The following is a 22,289-nucleotide window of genomic DNA, read 5'->3' on the forward strand; positions in this document are numbered from 1 at the left end:
CTTCTCCCCCTTAGATGTCCAGATGGACATCTGGATGCTATCCTTGAGAAGACTTGGAAGTGCCAAGCCCCTTAGGAAAGTTGGCACATGCACTAAATTCAGGTGTAAGTGACAGATACCAAGTCTCTCCTGAGATTGGGATGGGGGAGGGGAAGAGACAGCTACATGAAGGGGGAAAATATCAACCTTCTATACACAGAAAATGATGAAAAGAGTAAGTAGTGCAGAATAATGTTCTGAAAGGCATGGGTTTGGGATCAGAGAGCCTAGGATCCCCGTTTCACCACCTATTAGTGATAGGTCTTGGACAAGTCAATCCAAGCTTTCCGGGTGTCACAGTCCTCATGTGCAGGATGGGGTAATGGTACCAGTATGGCTCCTGGCAGACCTCAGTGGATGGGTTGCATGTGGAGCACACAACTGTCCTGCTAGCTTCTATCTTGTTCTTATTGGTTCTGTCTCACTGTAAAAATAGGCGCTTGCAAGGGGATACAGGTCTGGGCTGTAGGCTGTAGTCCCAGAGCACGGCAGAAGCCGGGCTTTCCCTTACACACTGGTTGCCCTGGGCTCTGTAAGTTCAGGGTAAGAGGGTCTGGAATGGAGGGGGTCTGCCTTCCTCTCCCCACTGGCTGGTGGCCCCTTCCCAGCCCTGGCTTGGCCAAACTGGCCAGCTCTACAGAGACTGGTCATTCCACCTCCTGTTAGAAGCAGTTCAGGACTAAGAGTGCTCTGTCTCTGCAAACCCCCTGCACCCCCTTCAGAAAGGAAGGTCTCCTTTACTACCACAGAATGACAGCTGTGTCTGAGTGTCTGTGTCTTTCCCCTGAGTCCCAGAAAGGACCTGTTTACAGGCTGTTGGTGGCTTCTCGCTCACCTGCTCGCCGGCCCATTCCCAGGTTGCTGGGCAGTCACATTGCTGGTGGGCTGCTAGGCTTGAGGGGCAGGAGAGAGGACCCGGCCTCCGGCAGTATCTCCTGCCCCCACCAGAGGAGCAATACCTCTGGTCTGCCTGGGGGGTGGGGGTGCGATTGGAGGGGTTGCTTCAAACCCAGGGGATTCAAGTGGTTTGTGTGTGTGTGTGTGCACGACTGTGCATGTGTGGTGGGGGTGCTGGAGAGCACTGGGGAGTGTCTGCAAGACCCCTCCTCGGGCCCCAGCTGGCAGGTGCCTCAGGACAGGATGGGCAGGAGCCCAGGCCACCGCTGCCACTGTTGCTGCCAGATGCGCTAGGGGCCGCGCAGGAAGGGGCCAGCCCTGTGTCCCGACAGCACGGGGACAGCCCGGCCCGGGAGCTACGGAGCTGTCCCCCCCCCCCCAGCCCCCGGAGGCAGCATGGGGCGCTGCACTGCGGGCGGCTGTTCCTGGGGAGCGAGCGCACCCACGGCCGGGCAGCCCTTGCAGGGTGGCGGCCCCCCGCCGGGCGCAGAGACCTCTTGCCAGCCCCCGCCGCCCCGGGCCGTTACCTTCCACTTTGGTGAGGGTAAGGACCGGACTGTTGCAGGCGCTGAGCGGGGCCACCCGGGCCGAGTGCTTCTTCATGATGAGCCGTCCGCCTGCAGGAGCGCCGCCGCGATCGCCTACATCCTGGGGCCGGCCGGGCGCGCCTGTCGGGTCGGTCCCGGCGGCCTCGGCCGCGGAAGAGCGCGAGCGGCCGGGCGCTCAGGCCCTGCCCCCGGGCTGCCGGCCCGGCTCCCGTCGCCGCGGCTCACTGCGGCCGCCCCTCCGAGCGCATCTTCCCGGCCGCGCAGCCACTCCGCACGCACGCCCACAGCCTCCTGCTCGGCGGCTGCTGCCAACTCCAACGTCACGTACAAAGTGCGCTCCCCACGCCCACCCCCGGGCTCACCTGCTCCGCCCCCCGCCCCGGCCGCCCAGCCCCGCAGCCCCGCAGCCCCGCAGCCCCGCAGCCCCGGGCCCTCCTCCCTCCTGGCCCGCCCCCGGCCCCCGGCCCCCGGCCCCCGGCCCCCGGCCCCGGTCAGCTCGGCCCGACACCACACCCCCAGCCCAGGGGAGGGGACAGCGGAGAACTTAGCCCCGGTGTCCCAGGGGGTTAAAAAGCAAGGTCTGGCTTCGGTTTGAGAGCTGACTCTTCCTGCACCAAGTCCTGAACTGGTTTACAGGAAGAAGTCAGAAGAAAAGCAAAGCTTCCCGTGACTTGCGTTCCACTTTTTTGAAAGAGTTGGGGAGCACATTATTTTGTCTGGCTTCAGTGGACAACGATTTGGGGGGAGGGGGGCGGAGGAGATGCAGAGTCCATACAGCAATGTGGCAACAAGAAAACCAAGGCTTGAGATTTCTGTTCCTGCCTCCACTGCCTGGTCCAGCAAGATCCAGCTCCCTGGAGGTGGAGAAAATGTCATTTCTGCCCAGCTCCCAGGTACAGCCTCAGCGCCAGTCTGGCACTTCCTCTGTAGGCACTAGTCTCAGTGCTCCCACCCAGACCCAACGGCAAGCTACTGGCCAATGATGCGTGCTAGAAAACCAATGACATCCCTATTGCATCACTGGCCGGAGTGATCCTTAAATGACCAAGTCCCAGGGCGTTTACCCAATGATAATGCTTCGTTAAAGGTGCCCTGCCACCACCCTGCAGGTAGGATGCACAGGGCTTGTGCAGTCCCAGAAGTCTACAAGGCTTTATGGACATATTACTCAGACCTGCCCAGACATCAGTTTGGGTCCCAGCCTCCTCTGGGAAACTGAAGATTCAGTGGTCATTCAAGATGGGTTTTGTTTTTGTTACATCCTTACCCAGTTTGAGAAACTTCCACTCTACCTGGTTTCCTGTCTCAAAGTTGATTTTCTATTGTACAATGCGATTCTCAACCCCCAGAAGGGTAATCAGTGGAGTGGTAGAGGCAGAGAGTGACAGTAGAGCAATAGGTTCTGGTGACATCCACCGGCATCCCCCTAGGTGCCTGGCAGGAGTGGCAAGTTGGCTTGTTATTACTTGCCCTCTTGAACATCCACGATGAACAGAATGGCCCCTGGTTTCTGAAAGGCCAGGGCTTCTCAAAGTTGCTTCCTCTTCATCACTGTAGCCAAGGGAAGGATGTTAGGGTCCCTTCAGAGCCCTCTAGTGGTAGCCTCTACATTATCTGCCTCTCTCAAGGAACTTGTCCCAAGACCCCTAGAAACGACACTTTAAATCAAGAAGCTATTCCCTTCTTTGTAAAAAAAAAAATTTTTTTTAATAAAAAAAATAAAGCCTAGCGAAAAGAATTTCATCTTATATAAAGAGGACCTTTGTAATACACCATATTTCACCAAGTTCATCAATCAACATTTATTATATAAACAGTAACTAAAACAGATACCACAGAGAACAATACCTATTTGCTGAGTACTTAGTATGCATCAAGTTCCATGTTGATTTATTCTATAGAAGTCATTTGATTATTCACTTAACAAAGGTCTGTGAGATCCTGGTTACCTTGTTTTATAGATGGGGAACCTGAGGCTAAGAGGAGTCATATAAAATGTCCCAGGTCATAGACTGAGTAACTGGCCAACCAGGGATTCAAATCCCAGCCTGAATGAATCAAAAAACCGAACTCACTAAATACACTTACAAAAGCCTGCCATGCAATTCTCTTATGTTATAGATGCAAAATGCAAACATCCCACTTACCTATTCCAGTTCAGGTGGGAGATACCAGTCAAATAATCCATAATCCATTTCCTTTCACTTGAACATGGTTTTGATTGATTTCATCATGCTCTTGTACCTCCTAGAGTCTGAGTCTCCCCAGCACTTCAATTTTTAGCCTATGTGCTGCCAAAGCAAACACTCCCAGCACTTCAAATTACCTGTCCACATTCTACTGGGAAACTCACAACAAAAGTGCCCAATAAATATTTGTCTTTTTTTTAATATACCTGCTTTCCATTTATTGCAACGTCATGTGTAAGTTAAATAGATGATTAAATATTGTTAAATACTCCTGTCATTGACTTCACTCTTTAAGTAATTATACCTCAACCCATTTCCCCCTACAGGACACCCCAGAACGTTCTGATACCTGAGAGGACATCACCTCCTTGTGTCTGTCAACTTCTGCTTATCAAAGAGGAGGTACTTATTGTTATCTCAACTTCCTCTCCTTAATTTTAAGAACTGAATGCTGTTTTTTGTTTTCTTCTTTTTTTTTTTAAAGATTTTATTTATTTATTTATTTATGAGAGACACACAGAGAGAGGCAGAGACATAGGCAGATGGAGAAGCAGGCTCTCTGCGGGGAACTTGATGCAGCACTCTATCCTAGGACCCCAGGATCACACCCTGAGCCAAAAGCAGATGCGTAAGCACTGAGCCACCCAGCTGTTCCTGTTTCTTGTCCTCTACACTCAACTCAATCAGCTCACACTTACTATTTCAGCCAAAAAAATCTCCCCTTCCCCCCCCCCACCAATATTCCCTATAGTCCTTTTTAAAACAGGAGTTCCCGCTGTTTAACCATATGAGAAGTGATACTTTCAGTGTACACCTTTGTTGGGAGTGAGTGTGATGAGGCTGCATAGTTAAAAACTCACATAAAGAAAATTACTCTAGAATGTTAACTGTGTGCTGGAATATGATCAGACACCAGTATTTTGAGAATTCCAATAATTTAAAACACTATGTTAGAGTGAGGCTACCCTAATCTAACTCAGGAATACCTAGAAAATCACAGAAGTTCCTCACTTAAAAACTCAAATCTCAAATTACACACACAAAAAACGTTGCTAATAATTCTTTCAATAAAGACAGAGACATGAGGGTACCTGGGTGGCTCAGTAGTTGAGCATCTGTCTTTGGCTCAGGTCATGATCCCAGAGTCCCGGGATCAAGTCCCATAACAGGCTCCCTGTGGGGAGACTGTCTTTCCCTCTGCTTATGTCTCTGCCTCTGTCTCGGTGTCTCTCATGAATAAGTAAATAAATAAATAAATAAATAATCTTAAAGAAAGAGAGAGAGATGATCCCTACATATCAATGGAAACAACCCTGTATATGTAGTAGGCAAGAGGACGGTTCACTTGACCCTGTTCCTTTTTGGAGAATGTTGGTGGGCTAGTAACTGAATGATGTCATTTGGTAGATACTTGTCTAGGAATTTATCTGAAAAGAGGAACTGGGGTGACTTTTTCAAGGTCATATTCATTAATGTCATCTTCTTAAAAGGTATGGTACAATGGTTTGCTCATCAAATACGGCATTTCTCAGCTGTACATGACATGGTATCTGCTGTGATAGAAGAATGTTCTTTGTCACTAACCCCTCTCTTTCGTTTCTTTTTCTCTTTTCATCGATGACATTGGGGAGGTAGGATATTTAATGGCAATTTGTGGCATTTTGGTATAGCAGGCTCTAAAGAGTTGGTGGGTTTTGTGTTCTTAAAGCATTATGGTCCAAACACTGAAGCAAGTTCACTGAATACATACAGAGAGTAATAAGCCTATGATGCAGAACTTACATACCATGAGTATGAGTGTTATATTCCCTGACCTGCCCACAACAGCCTCTCTGCCTGCCCCCCACTTCCCACTCACAAACCAAAGAGTAAGGAAGTGAAAGAGGAGTCCCAGATAAGAAAGAAGACAAATCAGTCAGTTTCTTGTATGACCAAGAGGCTACATTTAAATTGCAACTTCAGGTGGGGGCCTCATCATGGCCCTTTAGGAAGAGAGAGGCAGACAACCCAGGGATGAATCATCAGAAGTGGGTAGCTCTAAGGCTTTGGCTGATTCCTCAAGTTCTGGAGGCTTACGACTTTTCTTTCTGGTACTGGGCTCCCAGGCCTGGCTCTATATTCAGGCTCTAGCTTCCCTAAATAATTTATGTTGCCCAAACAACCTGTTCTGGTCTTCTTGGACTGAGTCATACTTCTGCTGTCCATGGTGATCATTGGCCTATCCTTTCTTCTGTAATGTATGTGAGTATCTACAGACACACTGCACTATTCCAAAAAGGTATCCACCCAATCCCCTTAGTGGAGTTAAGTAATACTCATAATTCTCTTGAGTCCAAGAGACATGAAAAAGCCCTGAATAACAGCCAACAACAGCTTGAGTTTGAGCTCCAGCTCTGCCAAAAAGAGTGGCCAACATTGAGGGGTCAGCCTATTCTGGCCTCAGTTTCCCAGCTTGGGCACAAGACAGACCTCATTCGTAGTTTTCAAACTGTTTTTCATGGTCTCTGTGCAAGTCAATTCTACTTTTATATGTTGGGGTTCCATGTTAGATTTAGTTTATAAAAAAGTTATCACTGTAAAAAGAACGTTTTGAAAATCATTGACTGACCAATCTCTCAGGTCTCATTTGGCTTTAAAATTTGAAGTGTGTGAAATTATCTTCCAAGATAAGACAGTTATCACTGCTTCCAAAGATCTTAAAAGAATCGTATCCTTCAATGAATATTTAGTTAAGTAGACTCTTGCTTTAAGTGGTTTTCTCACTTTTTTGACATAGTCAGAAATAAATTTATCTTTGTTAAAATGCATAGAGTTTCACACTAACGAGGATGAATTTTACTGTTTGTAGATTATATATCAATTTAAAAATTGGCAAAAATATTTTGTATATATATAAACACATATATAACTGATTTGAATATTTAATAAATACTACCCTTATCATGCATGAACTCTTCTATTCTATTCTATTCTATTCTATTCTATTCTATTCATTCCATTCCATTCCAATTTATCTTGTTCTGTTCTTTCATTGCAAAGAAAAAAATGCAGATTGTAATCAAGTAAGTTGGTTTTAGTATGATCCACTTGTGGGGCATAATGCATGTGGTTTGAAGAATACAATTAAAAATTACATTCTTTTTAAGTTATGTGGAGAACTTTACTTCTTCAAAATAAATAATAAAAGATTTAAAACTCAGCTAAGGTTTTCAACAGTCAGAAAACAGACCACTTCAATTAATTTACTCTGAAATATTAACACTATTTGATAGTCCTTCACAGTATTAAATAGTAAGAATAAAAAATTATTTTTGTGGTTACCAATGTTTAAAAATAATCACTTAAAGTAGTTCCAGGAACCAGAAATGGAGTTTTACCCAAATAAATCAGTCTGTAGCATTAGAAGCTTTCAAGTAGAGCATGCATTGGTATTTCCAATAGAACAGAAGATCTAATGATCGAGGAAATTAACTCCATGCATTGGGCAGCTCATTCCCCTGATCTGGCAGGAATAATTGATAACTTTTTTTTCAATAACTCCATGTGTAAGTTCAGGGAAACAAGAACCATTAGATCACTTGGTCTTGGTGGCCTTTCCCATCTTCACATGTTCCTTCTTCAGCATTGTGCATCACCAGGACAAGCTCAGGCTCATCAGTGTCCCACTAGGATTCTTCCTCTTTTGCTAGAAAGAAATGTCAAGATTGCTTTTGCAGACACCCCTCCAGGCACCTCCATGACTGCTCCATGGTGACCAGACAACAGCTAATGGCCATTCTGAGCCCAGAGTCAGGATCATGATGAACAAAAAGACAGGCACAGAGATGGAAATGGGATGTCTCTTCACTTCCTTTGTCTATCCTAGTCAGAAGCCTGTCCTGTGTCCAGTGGCAGACACCACAGGGTGGCCCTATGCAGGATCAGGCCTTGGCATGGTGGAATGGTGGGAGCTGAGAAAGGGCAGCTGCCTGAGAGAGCAGCAGGGCTAGGTAGGACACCAGGGGTAGGCTGGGGCTCCCATTCCTGTGATCTTCAGAGACCTACCTAGATGCCAACACAGATAATCAATATAGAGAAACTACATGATGTCTGGTCCCCAGAAGTTACTCAAGAAATGATCATTCTCTTCCACTTTGGGAAATGAACAGGCTAGCTTCCACAGATCCCTTCCAACACTGTGGATCAGTAGGCAAAGGGGGAGCGGCTTAATCAATGGTTTCATCTGGGCAAGTTGTTTAATCTCTCTCTGCTCAACATTTTATCCTTACAATGGAGATAATAGTATCGGGTACCCTCCAGCATTGTTGCAAAGACTAGAATAAGTAACACATGTAACCTAAACAGAAGCGCACCTGGCAGAAAGGCAGCACTCAGAACACAGAGTCATTATTTCCAGACTCTCCCACTAGGTTCTTTAATGGGGATGGGCTCTGGTTTGTTGCATTTCAGATGCTAAGCACCATACACAGCTTACAAAGCAAGTGCTTGAGACTTGAAGCTTCAAAGGGAGGGAGGAAAAGAGGGAGGAAGGAAGCAAGCAAGCAAGGGGCATGTTCATAGAACCTGGAATTCTGGAGTTTTCTAGAATTGTGTGCTTCAACTGCTTCCCAGACTATCCCTTTGTACCTGCATGGGAACAGCAGTGACAAAGCCAAGCTTGTCAACTCCATTCTGCTCAAGGCTTTCTGCCCCTCGCTGGCTTCATCCCAGAGGAAGTGCTCTGGAGACCAGGACACTGGACTCAAGGTGAGGAGAGAGATCTGATGCTATTTAGTTCAGAAATAGCTGCTTGCTGTGTTCCGGATGATTCATCGACCACAGCTGGACTCCAGTCTGATTCCTCTGCTCTTTCTCCTCTGTGGAGTGGGAATTAGAATACTGACCTACATCGGATCCTTGTCAATGCCAGCAACAGACTCCCTTGGCTAGTATTTGTTTCCAAGGGTGAATCAAGGGGATTGGCCATCAGACTGGCTTGAAAATGAGAAAGATGTATAGGTTTGGGAAGGCGCCTGCTCTACACTTTAGTTCCTAAGCACAGGACAGGCCAGGATCAGCAGGCAAGGATCATGTTCACGGAGGACAAGAGGTTCCAAGTTAGGCAGATAGGGTTTCAGAAGTCCTGATCTCTGGGAGCAAGGCCTCCTTTGGAGTCAGGGAGCTCTTTGCACTTCTCTGAAGGCAGTGATCACCTCTGTCCTGCCCTAGAGTTACCTGTGTACTTGCTTCAGCTTCTTGCTGGCCTGTAAGCACTGTCAGTTCAGGACTTTGCCCCTGGAATATAAATAATAGTGAAAGGGAATAGAAGAGAAGGGAGGAAGAAAGGGGTAGGAAATATCAGAAAGGGAGACAGAACATGAAGACTTCTAACTCTGGGAAACAAACTAAGGGTGATGGAAGGGGAGGAGGGCGGGGGGTGGGGGTGAATGGGTAACGGGCACTGAGGGAGGCACTTGACGGGATGAGCACTGGGTGTTATTCTGTATGATGGCAAATTGAACACCAATAAAAAATAAATTTATTATTAAAAAGAAAAAAAAAAAGACTTTGCCCCTGAACAGGGCCTCAAAAAGCACTGCTGAATGATGGATGGATGGATGGATGGATGGATGGAGGAATGAATGAATGAATGAAAATCACTAAGGCAGAAAGAAGCAGGAACTTGCCAGTGGCACAAGTGGACAAGAAGCTGAATCCAGAGAAGCAGATTCAGCAGGTCTGTGGGGGCAAGTACTGTCAGGATCAGCTTCCTGAACTAGCCCTGGAATCAGCCCCTTCAGGAGTTAGGAAAGTCTTGCCCATCTGTTGGAGCTCTAGGCAGCACAAACCCTGTCTGGGTACCCCACTCTTCACAGTGACCCTGATCCCCATGGGTTCTTTCCTCCTCGTAGAATCTGGCTATTGTCCTTCATTCCCCAGGTAGGCTGGATCTAGGAAATAGCTGGGTCCTCATGATGCCAGGCCTGGCTTTGCTTTTCTGTGTAATCTAAAACCACCAGAAGCCTCCAAGGACCATGGAGACTGTGTAATGTGTTTTCTTGTAGGGGTGTGTGGGGTGGTTACACAGTGTCACACAGGTGCCTGAAAATTCTTAACATACCTCTTACCTTCCACATCTTCCTAGACCCAGAAGCTTCTTTATGCCTCCCCATCCACAGGATACCCTCATCTTCTCCTTCCTCTACCCTGTATGGCTCACAGAGTCCAGGCTCCAGGCTCATTGTCCTTCTGGTCACTCAGAACCTCCTACAAAGTGTCTTCTGCTGATGTGGACTAGAAGGAAAGCCTTCTGGCATTCCAGTGACTAAAGCTTCCTTCCTGCCAGACTTGTTTCCCTGAATCTTGGTTGGGGCTTACTTTGCCCCTACAGGGGACTATCCTTAGCATACTGGTGCACTCTGCTTCCCTAGTCCCAAGAACAGACCAACTTGCCCACATTTGTGGGTCTGGTTCTTGGCTAAACTACTGTCATCAGAAGCCCTCAGGCACTGCCTCTGGCTTCTGGCTGTTTCCTGCCACCACGGGCTGTCTTCAGAGAAACCTGGGACCCTGGCGGAGGCCAGCAAGAGTGTGATGGCAGGAGGCCTGGTGCCAGCTGCCCCCTAGACTCACCCTCAGCCACCACTTCACTGAAAGCCTTCAATTAAGTGCTTACCCTCTGCTCCCAAGGGGTGCTTCTTGCTCAGGGACAATGACCAGCAACATTCCATGTGGGACATACTGAGACTATGATCTCACAGCACAGCTGACCAAGTCCCCATATAACTCTCTGGGAACTCACTGGGTGAGAGTAAACATTCTGCACGTCAGGGGTTACCAGATGACCCTGTTGGCCAAAAAAATACAAAACGCTCCTGAGAAACGATTGTGTCTTCCTAAAAATAAGCCTTGAGAATTCTCACTCTTCTTCCTTGTGTTGCACAAGACATTAGTTGAGCTACACTGGGCATGTGTAGGCACGGGTGTTCATAGGAAATTGCAGTACTCGTTGGAGGAAGGAGGGGTAGGGCCAGAGGAGAGAGATGTTCTACAATTTAACTGGATATGAGGAACACACCTCTTTTTTTTTTTTTTTTCTTTTTCCCAAAAGCAAACAAAAATCCTGTTTAAGGCAAAGATTGCTTTTGCTATAGGGCTCAAAGAGGAGATCCCACAAATTTTGGACAAAAGCAAGGAGAAACCAGAGGTCTGACCTACCCTGCTCCTAATTGAAGCTATTAGTCATGCCTTTCCCCAAAATGACCGGCTAGTGTAGGGCAAGGGAAAAAGTCCCAAGAATTCTCTAAAGCTCTTGGTCAGGTTTGAAGGATTAAATGTATGCATGATTCTTCCCCAAAATTATCCTACTGGTGTCAGAATATTTCTATCTCATGGATTCCAAAACTACCTTCTGACACTAGCTTCTTGTCACTTTGACAAAGATGGTCTTGTCAGTGCTTCAGTGGGGCATCTGGGGCCATGTGACACCGAGTGACCAGCCCAGAGCACTCATTGTTGAGAAAACCAGGCTTGACTGACTTTGCCATAGCACATCAACCCCATAATAATTTTCCAGTTTGATGGGAACCTTTTGAAATGATGTAGTCAAACTTTGTTGTTGGGATTTTTTGATCAATCCCCATTTCGATTTGAAGATGATGATCCTTGGAAATTTCACATACTGCTGATGGGAGTAAAACTGATAAGCCCTTCTTGAAAGTTTGCAATATATATGAAATTCTGAAAAAATACAAGTGTTTATGGCCTATTACACACTATTTCCATTTCTAAGAATTTCCTCAGGAAATAATCTGATGTAAATGTAGATATATCAAAAAAGATGTCCATCCAAGTTTTACTATGAATAAGTGAAAAATTAGCAACAACCAAATGGGAAGTGGAACAGGAAAATGGAAAATAAAGTTTGGTGTATTTACACAAAAGAGTATAATGCAGGGGCACCTGGGTGGCTCAGTGGTTGAGCGTCTGCCTTTGCCTCAGGTCATGATCCCAAGAGTCCTGGGATCAAGTCTTGCATCAGAGTCCCCACGGGGAGTCCGCTTCTCCCTCTGCCTATGTGTCTGCCTCTCTCTCTGTCTTTCATGAATAAATAAGTAAAAAAATATTAAAAAAAGAGAGTGTAATGCAGCCAATAAAATGAGCTTCCAATAATAGGGAAAATGCTAAGGAGAGAAAACAAGGCATGCACTTTATGTCCAATATGATTTCTATATATATTACATGTTTGTTTTATATGTGGGCCATATCATTCACATACATACACACACACACACACACACACACACACACACACACACATATAATATATATTCAGACAAAACCTAAATAGGCTGCCATTTTTTGTTTTTTTCCTAACTACCACAAAAATATGGATTCATTTACTTTCTCCTTGAGACTTCTCTAAAGGAGAAGTTAATCAACATTTCGAAGCTCAGTTCGGTGGTAGATGAGGTTGACACCAATAATGACGCCTGAGCATAGTTTACAGGGTCTGAAAAGGTGTCTGTTGTAAGCAGATACAAATGCTAATAAAATAGGAAGTCTTCACGTACAGGGATGTATAAAATAATCCTGTAAATGGTTTTTCTCTTAAAATATTTAGACAATTTCTTTTCTTCTAAAAGTCATTTAGACCCATGCTTTTAAAGCCACTTTTCCTCTGTCTTCATAGAAGTGTCTATTCCAACAGCAAAAGGAACATACAGTTCTGTTTTCCATATTTTGAATATTTTGTTTCCTCACATCCTTTTAATATCCTTATATCCTTGCTGTGTAAATGTTTAGAAGATGCCCGTAATGAAAGAAAGAGAAGAGAGAATGAGTAGCAGTGTTGGCTTCTTGCTGCAAGAGTGAAGGGACATGCCCCAAAAGCTTTGAGTTGGTAGAGTCCCCCTGGGGGAGGCAAGGACCAGCACCTCCCCTTCAGACTGTTTCCTTAGGATGCTTCTGTCTTTACTCCAACCTCAGTGAAATCTTGTCTAATCTCTCTCTTCCCTCCTGCTTATAGGTAGTTTTAGATCTTGCCTTGAGTGTGCATGAATGAAAGGGCTATTGTGTAGAGTATGTCTTAGATGAGAGGACTGCCATCTCCTTGTGCCCTGGTTGGCTCTGTGGTGCCCCGGGCACCTTGCAGTGGCAGGTGTTTGAAACCCAGAGGGCTCCAGCCCATGAGGGAGGCCCGCACTCTGACATGATGGCGGGGAAAAACAGAACGGCCCCACAATGCACTGCTTCCACGCCTGTCGGCACAGGTAATGATTAGGCGTAGTTTCCATTAGTGGATTTTTGCACACCAATTCCATGTTTTGTATTCATATAAATACTTCTCAGCAAGGATTTCTTTGGTCTGATATGTTCTCTCTACTTCCTGGAAGCTCAAATGAACCAAATGGGACACAATTCAATCTGTTGCCTGAAGTGTGCTTCCTCTATCTACACCTTACCCTCTATTCTAAGCCCACTCTTTCTGCAAAACTACAAAAGTGAAAACAGAAGACAAAAAACACACCATCAAAAGATACTCATTGTGTACATATAATACATTCAAGTCCTGAACTCCTTGCTCACTGGGGAGAGGGCCAATCGTGGTGACAGCTCTGTGAGGAGGCTAGCTTATGGGAAATACTCACAATACAAGCTCATCGATCTTTGTTTTAACCTTGACTGCTTATTTAAAGTGAGCTGGCATCAAATGCTCTATTGATAGCAGAATTCTAATTTGGGATCAGTAATAACCTAAAACATCTAAGACACAAAGAATGTAGCTTGAAAATCTGTCTCCATCAGTGACATCTGCAGAATTTAAGGCACCCTTCACCCATAGCCCTTGAAGCATTATTTGATTTGTTAATGACAAGGGAGAAATAAACCACAAAGGGTTCAATTCAATTGTCCTTGGAGCTAACTGAAGACAACAAATATGTAAACCTAAGGTGTCAGTATAAACTAGGATTAAAAAAACCACTTTCACTGCAAAATAGTTATCTACAACTCTGCCTAGGAATGATATAGGTAAGCCTAACTATCTTCATCTAGATGTTTTAATTTGTAGGAAACTTCTCTATGAATTTGGCTAGTGGTGATCAAATCACATTGGGATTCACAGCTATGGCATGAGGGAGGTGTGTTCTGGTGACAGTCCAATCCTGCTTGCTAGTAGGCTTCGGATATGGCTTGCAGGCAACACAACTACATGCCCATGCAAAGGAGGGCCTGGACACTGTTTAAGAGCATGGACCCTGCAAGGTGGAAAGAGTTTTGGAAATCACCTAGTACATCACCTTTATTTTGGGCCAGGAAAAAATAAAACTAAGAGGACGATGAGAAACAAAAAGATATGGCTATCTGGGAACACTAAATAGAAGTATTCAAGGAGCACTTGGGTGGCTGAGTTGGTTGAGCATCTGCCTTCACCTGGGGTCATGATCCCAGGGTCCTGGGATCAAGTCCCGCATCAGGCTCCCTGCTCTGTGGGGAGTCTCCTCCCTCTGCCTCTGTTCCTCCCTCTACTCTAATTCTCTCTCTCAAATAAATAAGTGAAATCTTAAAAAAAAATAGAAGTATTCTAAATATACTTCCAGGAGTGCACAAGGACCTCGTCACAAGGTCCATCTCACAGCTGCAGCTGCTTTGAAGCCAGGAGCATTTCAGATGGATGGGACCTGCCTGAGTTTCAGAGATTCTTCAGAAAGTGAAATAAAGAGGCCACTCTTTCTTGAGTTTCATTTTTAAACTCTGGGCCAAATGCAGGAAAATTACAGTGTCTTCAAAGTGACTCCTTGGTTTTAGGAAAGGAAGTTGTTGTGCCTCTAGGGAAACAAACCAAAAAACTCCCTCAACTTTAAGAAATAAAAGGCAGTGTGAGTGCTTCTAACTCCATCAGGTTAGGCTCTGTGATGGCTCTGTCACAAAGGTAGTGGGCACAGGCAACATAGCAAACTTGTATGTTTCTCACCACAGGAATGTGAAAAGACAACAAGGAGAATGGGAGAAAATATTTATAGGTCATATAAATGATTAGGGACTTCTTCCCAAAATATATAAAGCTCCCTGACTGTAAGAAAAAGACAAAACCCAATTAAAAAACAGGCAAAGGTGATTTTTTTTCTTAAGATTTTATTTATTTATTTATTTATTTGTTTGTTTATTTATTTATTTATCCATGAGAGACAGAGAGAGAGAGAGAGAGAGAGAGGCAGAGACACAGGCAGAGGGAGAAGCAGACTCTGTGCAGGGAGCCTGACGTGGGACTTGATCCCAGGTCTCCAGGATCAGGCCCTGGGCTGAAGGTGGCACTTAACCGCTGAGCCACCCAGGCTGCCCAGCAAAGGTGATTTTTAAATGGGCCAATGGTCATAGGAACACCTCACTGGAGAAGATCTGCAGATGGCAAATGCACACATCAGATGCTCCACACCATATATCACCAGGGGAATGGAAATTAAAACAACAAAGAAGTAGCACTGCATACCCATTAGAATGGCCAAGTCTGGAACACTTACGATACCAAATGCTGGTGAGGATGTGGAGCAGTAGGAACTGCCATTCATTGCTCTGGAAATGCAAAATGGTATGGCCACTTTGGAAGACTGTTTGGCAGTTTCTTTACAAAATTAAACATACTCTTACCATATGATTCAGAATCGTGCTCCCTGGTATTTAGCCAGAGGAAGTGAAAAGTTATGTCTATACAAAAACCTGCGCATGGATGTTTATGGAAGCTTTACTCATAACTGCCAAAACTTTGGACCAGTAGGTGAACAGATAAAGAACTTGTGGTACATCCATACAATGGAATATTATTTAGTGCTAAAAAAATAGCTATCGAGCTATGAACAGCATTGAGGAATCTTAAATGCATATTCCTAAGTGAAAGAAGCTGATCTGAAAAAATACATAATATATGATTCTAAATACATGACATTCTGGAAAAGGCAAAACTACAGAGGGTCACTGTGCAGGAGCCACTACTCTGATTTCGTACGTACCATGGAAAGGATCGTACGTACCATGAAAGGATCACTGATTATCAGGGGCAGGAATGGGAGAAAAAGGGGGAGAGATGAATAAGCAGAGAACAGAGCATTTTTAGGGCAGTAAAAATACTCTGTATCATGTTATAACGATGGATGTATGTCATTATACATTTGTCCACACCACAGAATGATAGCACCAAGAGTGAGCCCTAAGGTAAACTGTGGACTTTGGGTGGGTGATGATGTTGTGTCAACATAGGTTAATCCTTGAAGAAAATGTACCATTCTGGGGGTGCCTGGGTGGCTCAGTCAGTTAAGTATCTGTCTTTGGTTCAGGTCACAATCTTGAAGTCCTGGGATCAAGCCCTGCATTGGGCTCCCTGCTTAGCTGCTTTTCCCTCTCCATCTGCCTCTCCCTTTTCCTCTCCCTCTCCCCCCTGCCACCCCCCCACCAAGGACACAAAATCTTTAAAAAAATGCCATTCTGGTGAGCAATGTTGGTAATAGTGAAGGCCATGCATGTTTGGGGCCAGGGAAATCTCTGTACCTTCCTCCCAATTTTGTTCAAAACCAAAACTACTCTCAAATAATAAAGTCTTTTAAAAAATGGGGGAAAAATGAGCAAATGCCCTGAATAGATATTTCTCCAAAGAAGATACACAAATGGTTTGTAAGCATGTGAAAAAATACACAACATCAACAAGACATCAGGGAAATACAAATCAAAACCACGATGAAATGCCACTTTACACCCACTAGGATGGCTAGAACCAAAATGTTGGCCAATAGCAAGTATTGGGGAGAATGTGGACAGACCTGAGAAGAAAAATTCATATAGTGCTGGAGGAACTGTAACATGTGCAACCACTTTGGAAAACAGTCTGGCAGTTTCTCAAAAGGTTAAATATAGGCTTGCACTATGACCCAGAAATTCTCTGTCCAGGTAAATACCCAAGGGAAACAAAAAACATATACAGGCACTTGTGCATGAATGTTCATAGCAGCATTATTCATAATAGCCCCACACAGAAATATCCCAAATGTCTATTGATTGATAAATGAATACAGACAACACGGTATATCCACTGAATGGAAAATTATTCAGCCACAACAAAAAACTAATATATGTTATGACATTGATGAGTGTTGAAAACATTATGCTAAGTAAAAGGTGCCAGATACATCGATCGGTCCAAAAGGATACATCTTGTATGATCCCATTTTCATAAAATATCCACAAAAGACAAAGCTATAGAGATAGAAAGTAGATTACTGGTTGCTAGAGGATGAGAGAAGGGGACAATTGAGGGTGGCAGCTAATGCCTATGGAGTTTCTTTTTGGGGTGATAAATATGTTCTGAAATTAATTGTGGTGATGGTTGCACAGCTCTATGAATATACTAAAAAACAATGAGTTGTACTCAAGTAGGTGAGTTGTGTGGTTTCTTAGTCATAGCTCAATAAAAACTCATGTGCTTCTTAAAACCGAAGATAAAAAGTTTGTTCTGAACTATGGTCATGTATAGCTATTGGGATCTATTATTCAATAATGGGGTTTTGCACAAAAATATTAGTAGTTAATTGTGTTTGGTGGTACCATAGGTGACTTTTAAAATTATTGCTTTTGTTCCTTTTTTTTTTTTTTTTTTTTTGGACTGATCTTTCTTAAGTATACATATACTAAAAATGTTATAGAAAGAAGCTGGCCCAGTTTTACAAATGACTACATACAGCCTTTCAGGCCAGATGTTCAGTGCACCTACCTGCCAGATGTTCAGTGCACTGGGCATGCTAATGCATGCCCTTAGGCTTTGACATTATTGCAGTATCTGGCTCCACAGATTTCCAACAAGTGTTCTCCTGCCAACATTTAACCAAACTTTTATATTTTCCCTGTCTCTCTGTGTATTTTCCCTAAGTGCCAATATGGGGAGGATAATTAAAAAATAAGGACCCATTCTCCCTTCCCCTACAGTGCAAGATTTTCTATAGCCTAATTACTACTTTGTCTTTCTTGGAACTGGGACATCCACCCCTTCATAAAGATTCCTAGAAGCTGAAGTCAAACTCAGTAGGACTCATACCTTCTGTCCACGTCTCTTCAGTCACCAAGCAGGAGGCTTCCTGAGGGAACTAGTTCGTCAGAGCCACAGAGGATGAAGTTTTAATGACAAACATACAAAGAAATGTCTTTTTTTTTTTCAAAGAAATGTCTTAAAAAGAATCTTGTATGTGCCTCTTTGTTCAAATCCTTGAAGGCCAAACAGTACAATGTAGATGGCTTACTACATATCCTGAGAAGCGGTACACCAGTTATGAAAATAAAAGCCCTGATTGGCAGCATTTTTTCATTGCTTTGATGTAAATACGATGGTTTCAAGTTATCAATGTGAGTTTAATGATGCATAAATGATAATAAAATTTTAGACCACCCAGTTCAGCAACTGCAGCATCAGAATCTGAGGACATATCAGTAAGGGGATTGGTAAATCAACTAAAATAGATTTCTTTAATCCTAGCTGCCTACCGGGGTCCTCAGACTGATGCCAGGCCAATCTGTGGTCTGTCAGGTGCCAAGCACCCTGGGCCTGGCAGTGTGCAATGGAGCCAACTGCTAGTCTAGTGTAGCTTAAACCTTCTTTCTTCCAGTGTTGTTTTTCATTAAATTCTGCTGATTCTCTCTCATACATGTGTTTTAAACAGTCTGGTGTCTCCTTTGGGTCTATTCTAATTCAACTCCAGTTCATTTTCCAATGCACGTTGGCCAGCCCTATTACTAGAGTGTCTTAAGTGGCCACATGACACCAAATCCTACCCTCTCTTCACTGTTCACTGCCACAGAGGGGTCTTTCTAAAGTGTCAGCCCTCCAGGCCCAGGTGATCCAATCCCTGTGTATCACCCACCTGCCTCCTCCCTGCAGACATGCTCGTCTTCCTTTGGTGCCTTCACCTGTGCTGGAACACATTTTCTTTCTGACCTGTTTCTTTCTACTCTATCTCTGACCCTTGGCTTGTGTCACTTCTTGTAGCATGCCTCCTCTGGCCCTCACCCCTGGTCAGGTCAGCATGCTGGCAGTCACTCATGGGTGGTCACCTGTCCGTAACACTTGCTTTCTCCCCAAATTGGCCGTTAGGCACATATTTCTTTAGTCTTAGGTCTTCCTGCTCTGTCTGAATAAGCTCCAGGAGGACAGGACCAATCTCTACTGCCTACAGGATGCAAGGTGTGGAGGGGGCCACTCAAATGTTTGTGCAAGAACTGATGGAAGGCATTAGGAAAGGAGAAAGGGATTTCTGGTGTCACTAAGACAATGACATAGGTTGTTCTTGACTTCATTCCCCAACCCAAGAAAAACAACTAACAATTATTCCAGAACAAGACACCACTGAAAATATTCAATGTGGAGTTGAAACTGAAGAACCACCCCGCCCTCCAACCCCTGACTACAGAGACTAACACTGGTTGTGTTACAAGGGTAAAAGAAATGACTACATGTTGCCCATGTTGCCTCTACCCCAGGCCAGCAACACCATGCAGACAGGTCTCCCCTGAGCAACTAACTGGTTCCTCCAGTGGGAACCCAGGAGGAAAAATCAGTCCCTCCCAGGATCATGGGTCACTGTGCAGGAGCCACTACTCTGATTTCGTATGTACCATGGAGACTGCAGGTGAATCTGTGAGGCTCAACCATTGAGGATCCGGGTGATGGAGAAGGGGGGAGGGATTTAGGACAAGCATCACAGAGGTCTTGGCAGGCCAAGTTCATACCTGCAGTGCTCATGTAGTCATCCCAACTGGTGGTTCTGTTCATCTGCAGAATCAGGTGGGGGATACCAAACTCTCAATCTAACGTCTCCCTATGGCTAGCAGATGTAATGGCATTCATAGTAAAAATACCTCTATACGGACTTCACCTGTGATTACCAAAAGCACTCACCTAAGCCCTATTGCCGGCTCCATCCCCTGGCGGGGGAATTTGGCACTGTATAGATCTGCCTGATCAGATCCTCAGATCCGGATCCTCAAAGGAGAGCTTTGCCAACCCTAGAGCTCTTCCCTTGCCCACGCCCAGGCAGAGTGCTGAGTCACAGCCCCACCTGCTGTGGAGAGTGCCTTCCAGGCCCCATCTTCCCATCCTGGAAGCTGTGCAGTTTAGCCGCACTCCAGCCAAGAGGCGGCAGTCAGGACTATTCGCCCCCAGCATAAAGCCAGTACTTAGCACAGAGCATTCCTGGGCTTTGTACCGGCAGAGGGATTATTCATAGCCAAAGCTGAGGGAAGTTCCTGGCCCCTCCCAACTGAAAAGCCTGTTTGCGAAATTAAGAATAGCCTGGAGCAACCCCTCCCCTTCCTACCCAGAGACAGAGCCCCATCCACCCACTGTGCAGAGTATTTTCAGACCCCATCTGACCAGAAGGGCTGGAGACAAATTCTAGAAGTTCTATGGCCCAGTGACACTCAAGCAGAGAGGCAAATGGATAGAGCTGATAGTTTGCAGAGCAAAACCAGTGGCCCTGTTTGGCCAGAGAACTTGGGAGTATAGGCCAGTTTGAGTTAAGACAACAAAAAACTGTAGCAGCTTTAGGGCTGCTGCTTCTGCTGTGTCTAGACAGAGAATATAATTCATAGCCCTGCTCATGGCTGAATGCTGGGCAGCCTTAAGCATACCTGATCAGGGACCCTAACCAGAGCACATGGGAAGCTATGAAGCCCATTCAATAGCCCTACATACAATGGCACTTGAACACAGCATAGCTCCCAGCATTCTCCATCTGCCGAAAGGCCAATAGCCTCACTTGACCAGGGAGTTCAGTGCATACGCTGGACTGATATAGGATCCCAAACAAGGAGATGCACAGGCCCTGAATCCTGGCCTGTTACCCTTCCAGGACGGGCAGGCTAATTTATAGCCCCCTTCCTGAATATAGTATCCAGTTCTGAATACTTAGTAAGATTGATCAGAGAATCCAGGCAACCATGGAGACCATCCTACAGCCTCACTTGGGCAGAGCAGTCCTATCCAACTGTTCTCAGCCAGTGGCGCTCCCCACCTCCTTATCCTTGTCTTCAGTGCTCAAACACTTGCTTCACCTAAAAATCAACCATATAGCAGGCCCCACCTGCCCAAGGGCATTGCCAGCAGAAACACTCAGAAACCCAAACTGAGCTGACCAGTGAAGATCAGTCTCTGCCAAAGCAAACCTGTAAAGTCTGGAAAAGGAGCCCCATTACTCAAATGCACATTTACTAATGTAAGGGATCAAGGATCATGAAAAGTCTGATATGATTTTATAATATGACACCCCCAAAGGCAACTAATAATGCTCCAATAACTGACCCTAAAAAAATGGACAACTATGAACTGTCAGACAAAGAATTCAGAATAATCCTCTTAAGGAAGCTTAGTAAACTGCAAGAAAACAGACAACAAAATGAAATTAGGAAAACAATGCATGAAAAAAATGAGAAGTTTGATAAGGTAATAGCAATCATAAACAAACAATTCTGAGAACTGAAAAATACATAACTGAACTAAAACATTCAATGGAGTTCCAAAAAGACTGGACCATGCGGAAGAAATAGTGACATTGGAAATTACCCAGTCAGAAGAGCAAAAAGAGAAAAGAATAAAAAAGTGAAGAAAGCCTACAGGAATTACGGGACACATTGCATATAAACAATATTCGCATTATGGGAATTCCAGTTGGAAAAGAGAAAGAGAAGGAGTAAGAAAATATATTTAAAGCAATAAAGGTTAGAAACTTCCCAAACCTGGGGTGAGAAATGGACATCCAGATCCATAAGGTCCAAAGAATCTCAAACAGACTAAACCTACATAGGGCTACACAGAGATACATATATTTAAGTTGTCAAAACTCAAAGACAAAGAATTTTAAAAGAAATGAGAGAAGTTCTATTCAAGGGAATCCCCGTACCAGCAGTGGATTTCTCAGGGCACAAGAGTAAGAAATAATATACTCAATACATTGAAGGAAAGTAACTCTCAACCAGGAATCCTATATCTGGTGAAGTTGTCCTTCAGAAACAAGGAAGAGATAAAGACTTTCACAAACAACAAAAGCTGAGGGAGTTCATTACAACCAGACTTGCCTTGCAAGGAGTACTAAAGGGAGTTCTTTATGTGGAAGTAAAAGAATGCTAATTAACAACATAAAAGGCATGTAAATCTCACTGGTAATGGTAAATATACATAGTTAGATTCGGCAATATGGTAATAGTGGTTACATAATTCATTTACAACTCTAGTTTAAATGTTAAAAAAATGAAGTAAAAAACATAACTACAATAATCTGTTTTAAGTTAAAATATGCAAAATTGTAACAGCAAAAACTTCAAATGTGAGGGGGAGAGGAAGCAAAGTGTAAAGTTTACAAATTCTATTGAACTTATCAGTTTTAAGTAGGGTGTTATAGGGGTGCCTGGGTGGCTCTGTCAGTTAAGCATCTGATTCTTGATTTTGGCTCAGATCGTGATCTCAGGGTCGTACCATTGAGCCCTGCATCAGACTCCATGCTCAGGTCAAAATCTACTTGAGATTCTCTCTCTCCCCTTTTCCCTGTGTCCCTCCCTCAACTTGCATATGCATGTGCTCTCTGTCTAAAATAAAATCTTTTAAAAA

The 22,289-nt window shown here is 44.5% G+C and overlaps 1 protein-coding gene across 4 annotated transcripts in view; it reads right to left on the minus strand.

Moving 5' to 3' along the window:
* SLC35F3 (solute carrier family 35 member F3) overlaps positions 1-22,289 on the minus strand; it is a 389,956-nt gene that overhangs the window by 120,474 nt on the left and 247,193 nt on the right. Inside the window, exon 1 of one of the 4 annotated variants that reach the window (XM_025448466.3) lies at positions 1,464-1,719. The exons of 2 other annotated variants lie outside the window; for them this stretch is intronic. Coding sequence is in view for 1 of the 2 variants with exons in the window: in XM_025448465.3 (XP_025304250.3) it covers positions 1,464-1,539 (76 nt within the window). In the remaining variant the exon portion in view is untranslated. Of the gene's footprint in view, positions 1-1,463; positions 1,720-22,289 lie in introns of those variants that run through there. One more of the 4 variants, XM_025448465.3, reaches the window with a different exon arrangement.

The sequence above is a fragment of the Canis lupus genome, chromosome 4, assembly GCF_003254725.2.
Source record: "Canis lupus dingo isolate Sandy chromosome 4, ASM325472v2, whole genome shotgun sequence".
NCBI lineage: Eukaryota > Metazoa > Chordata > Mammalia > Carnivora > Canidae > Canis > Canis lupus.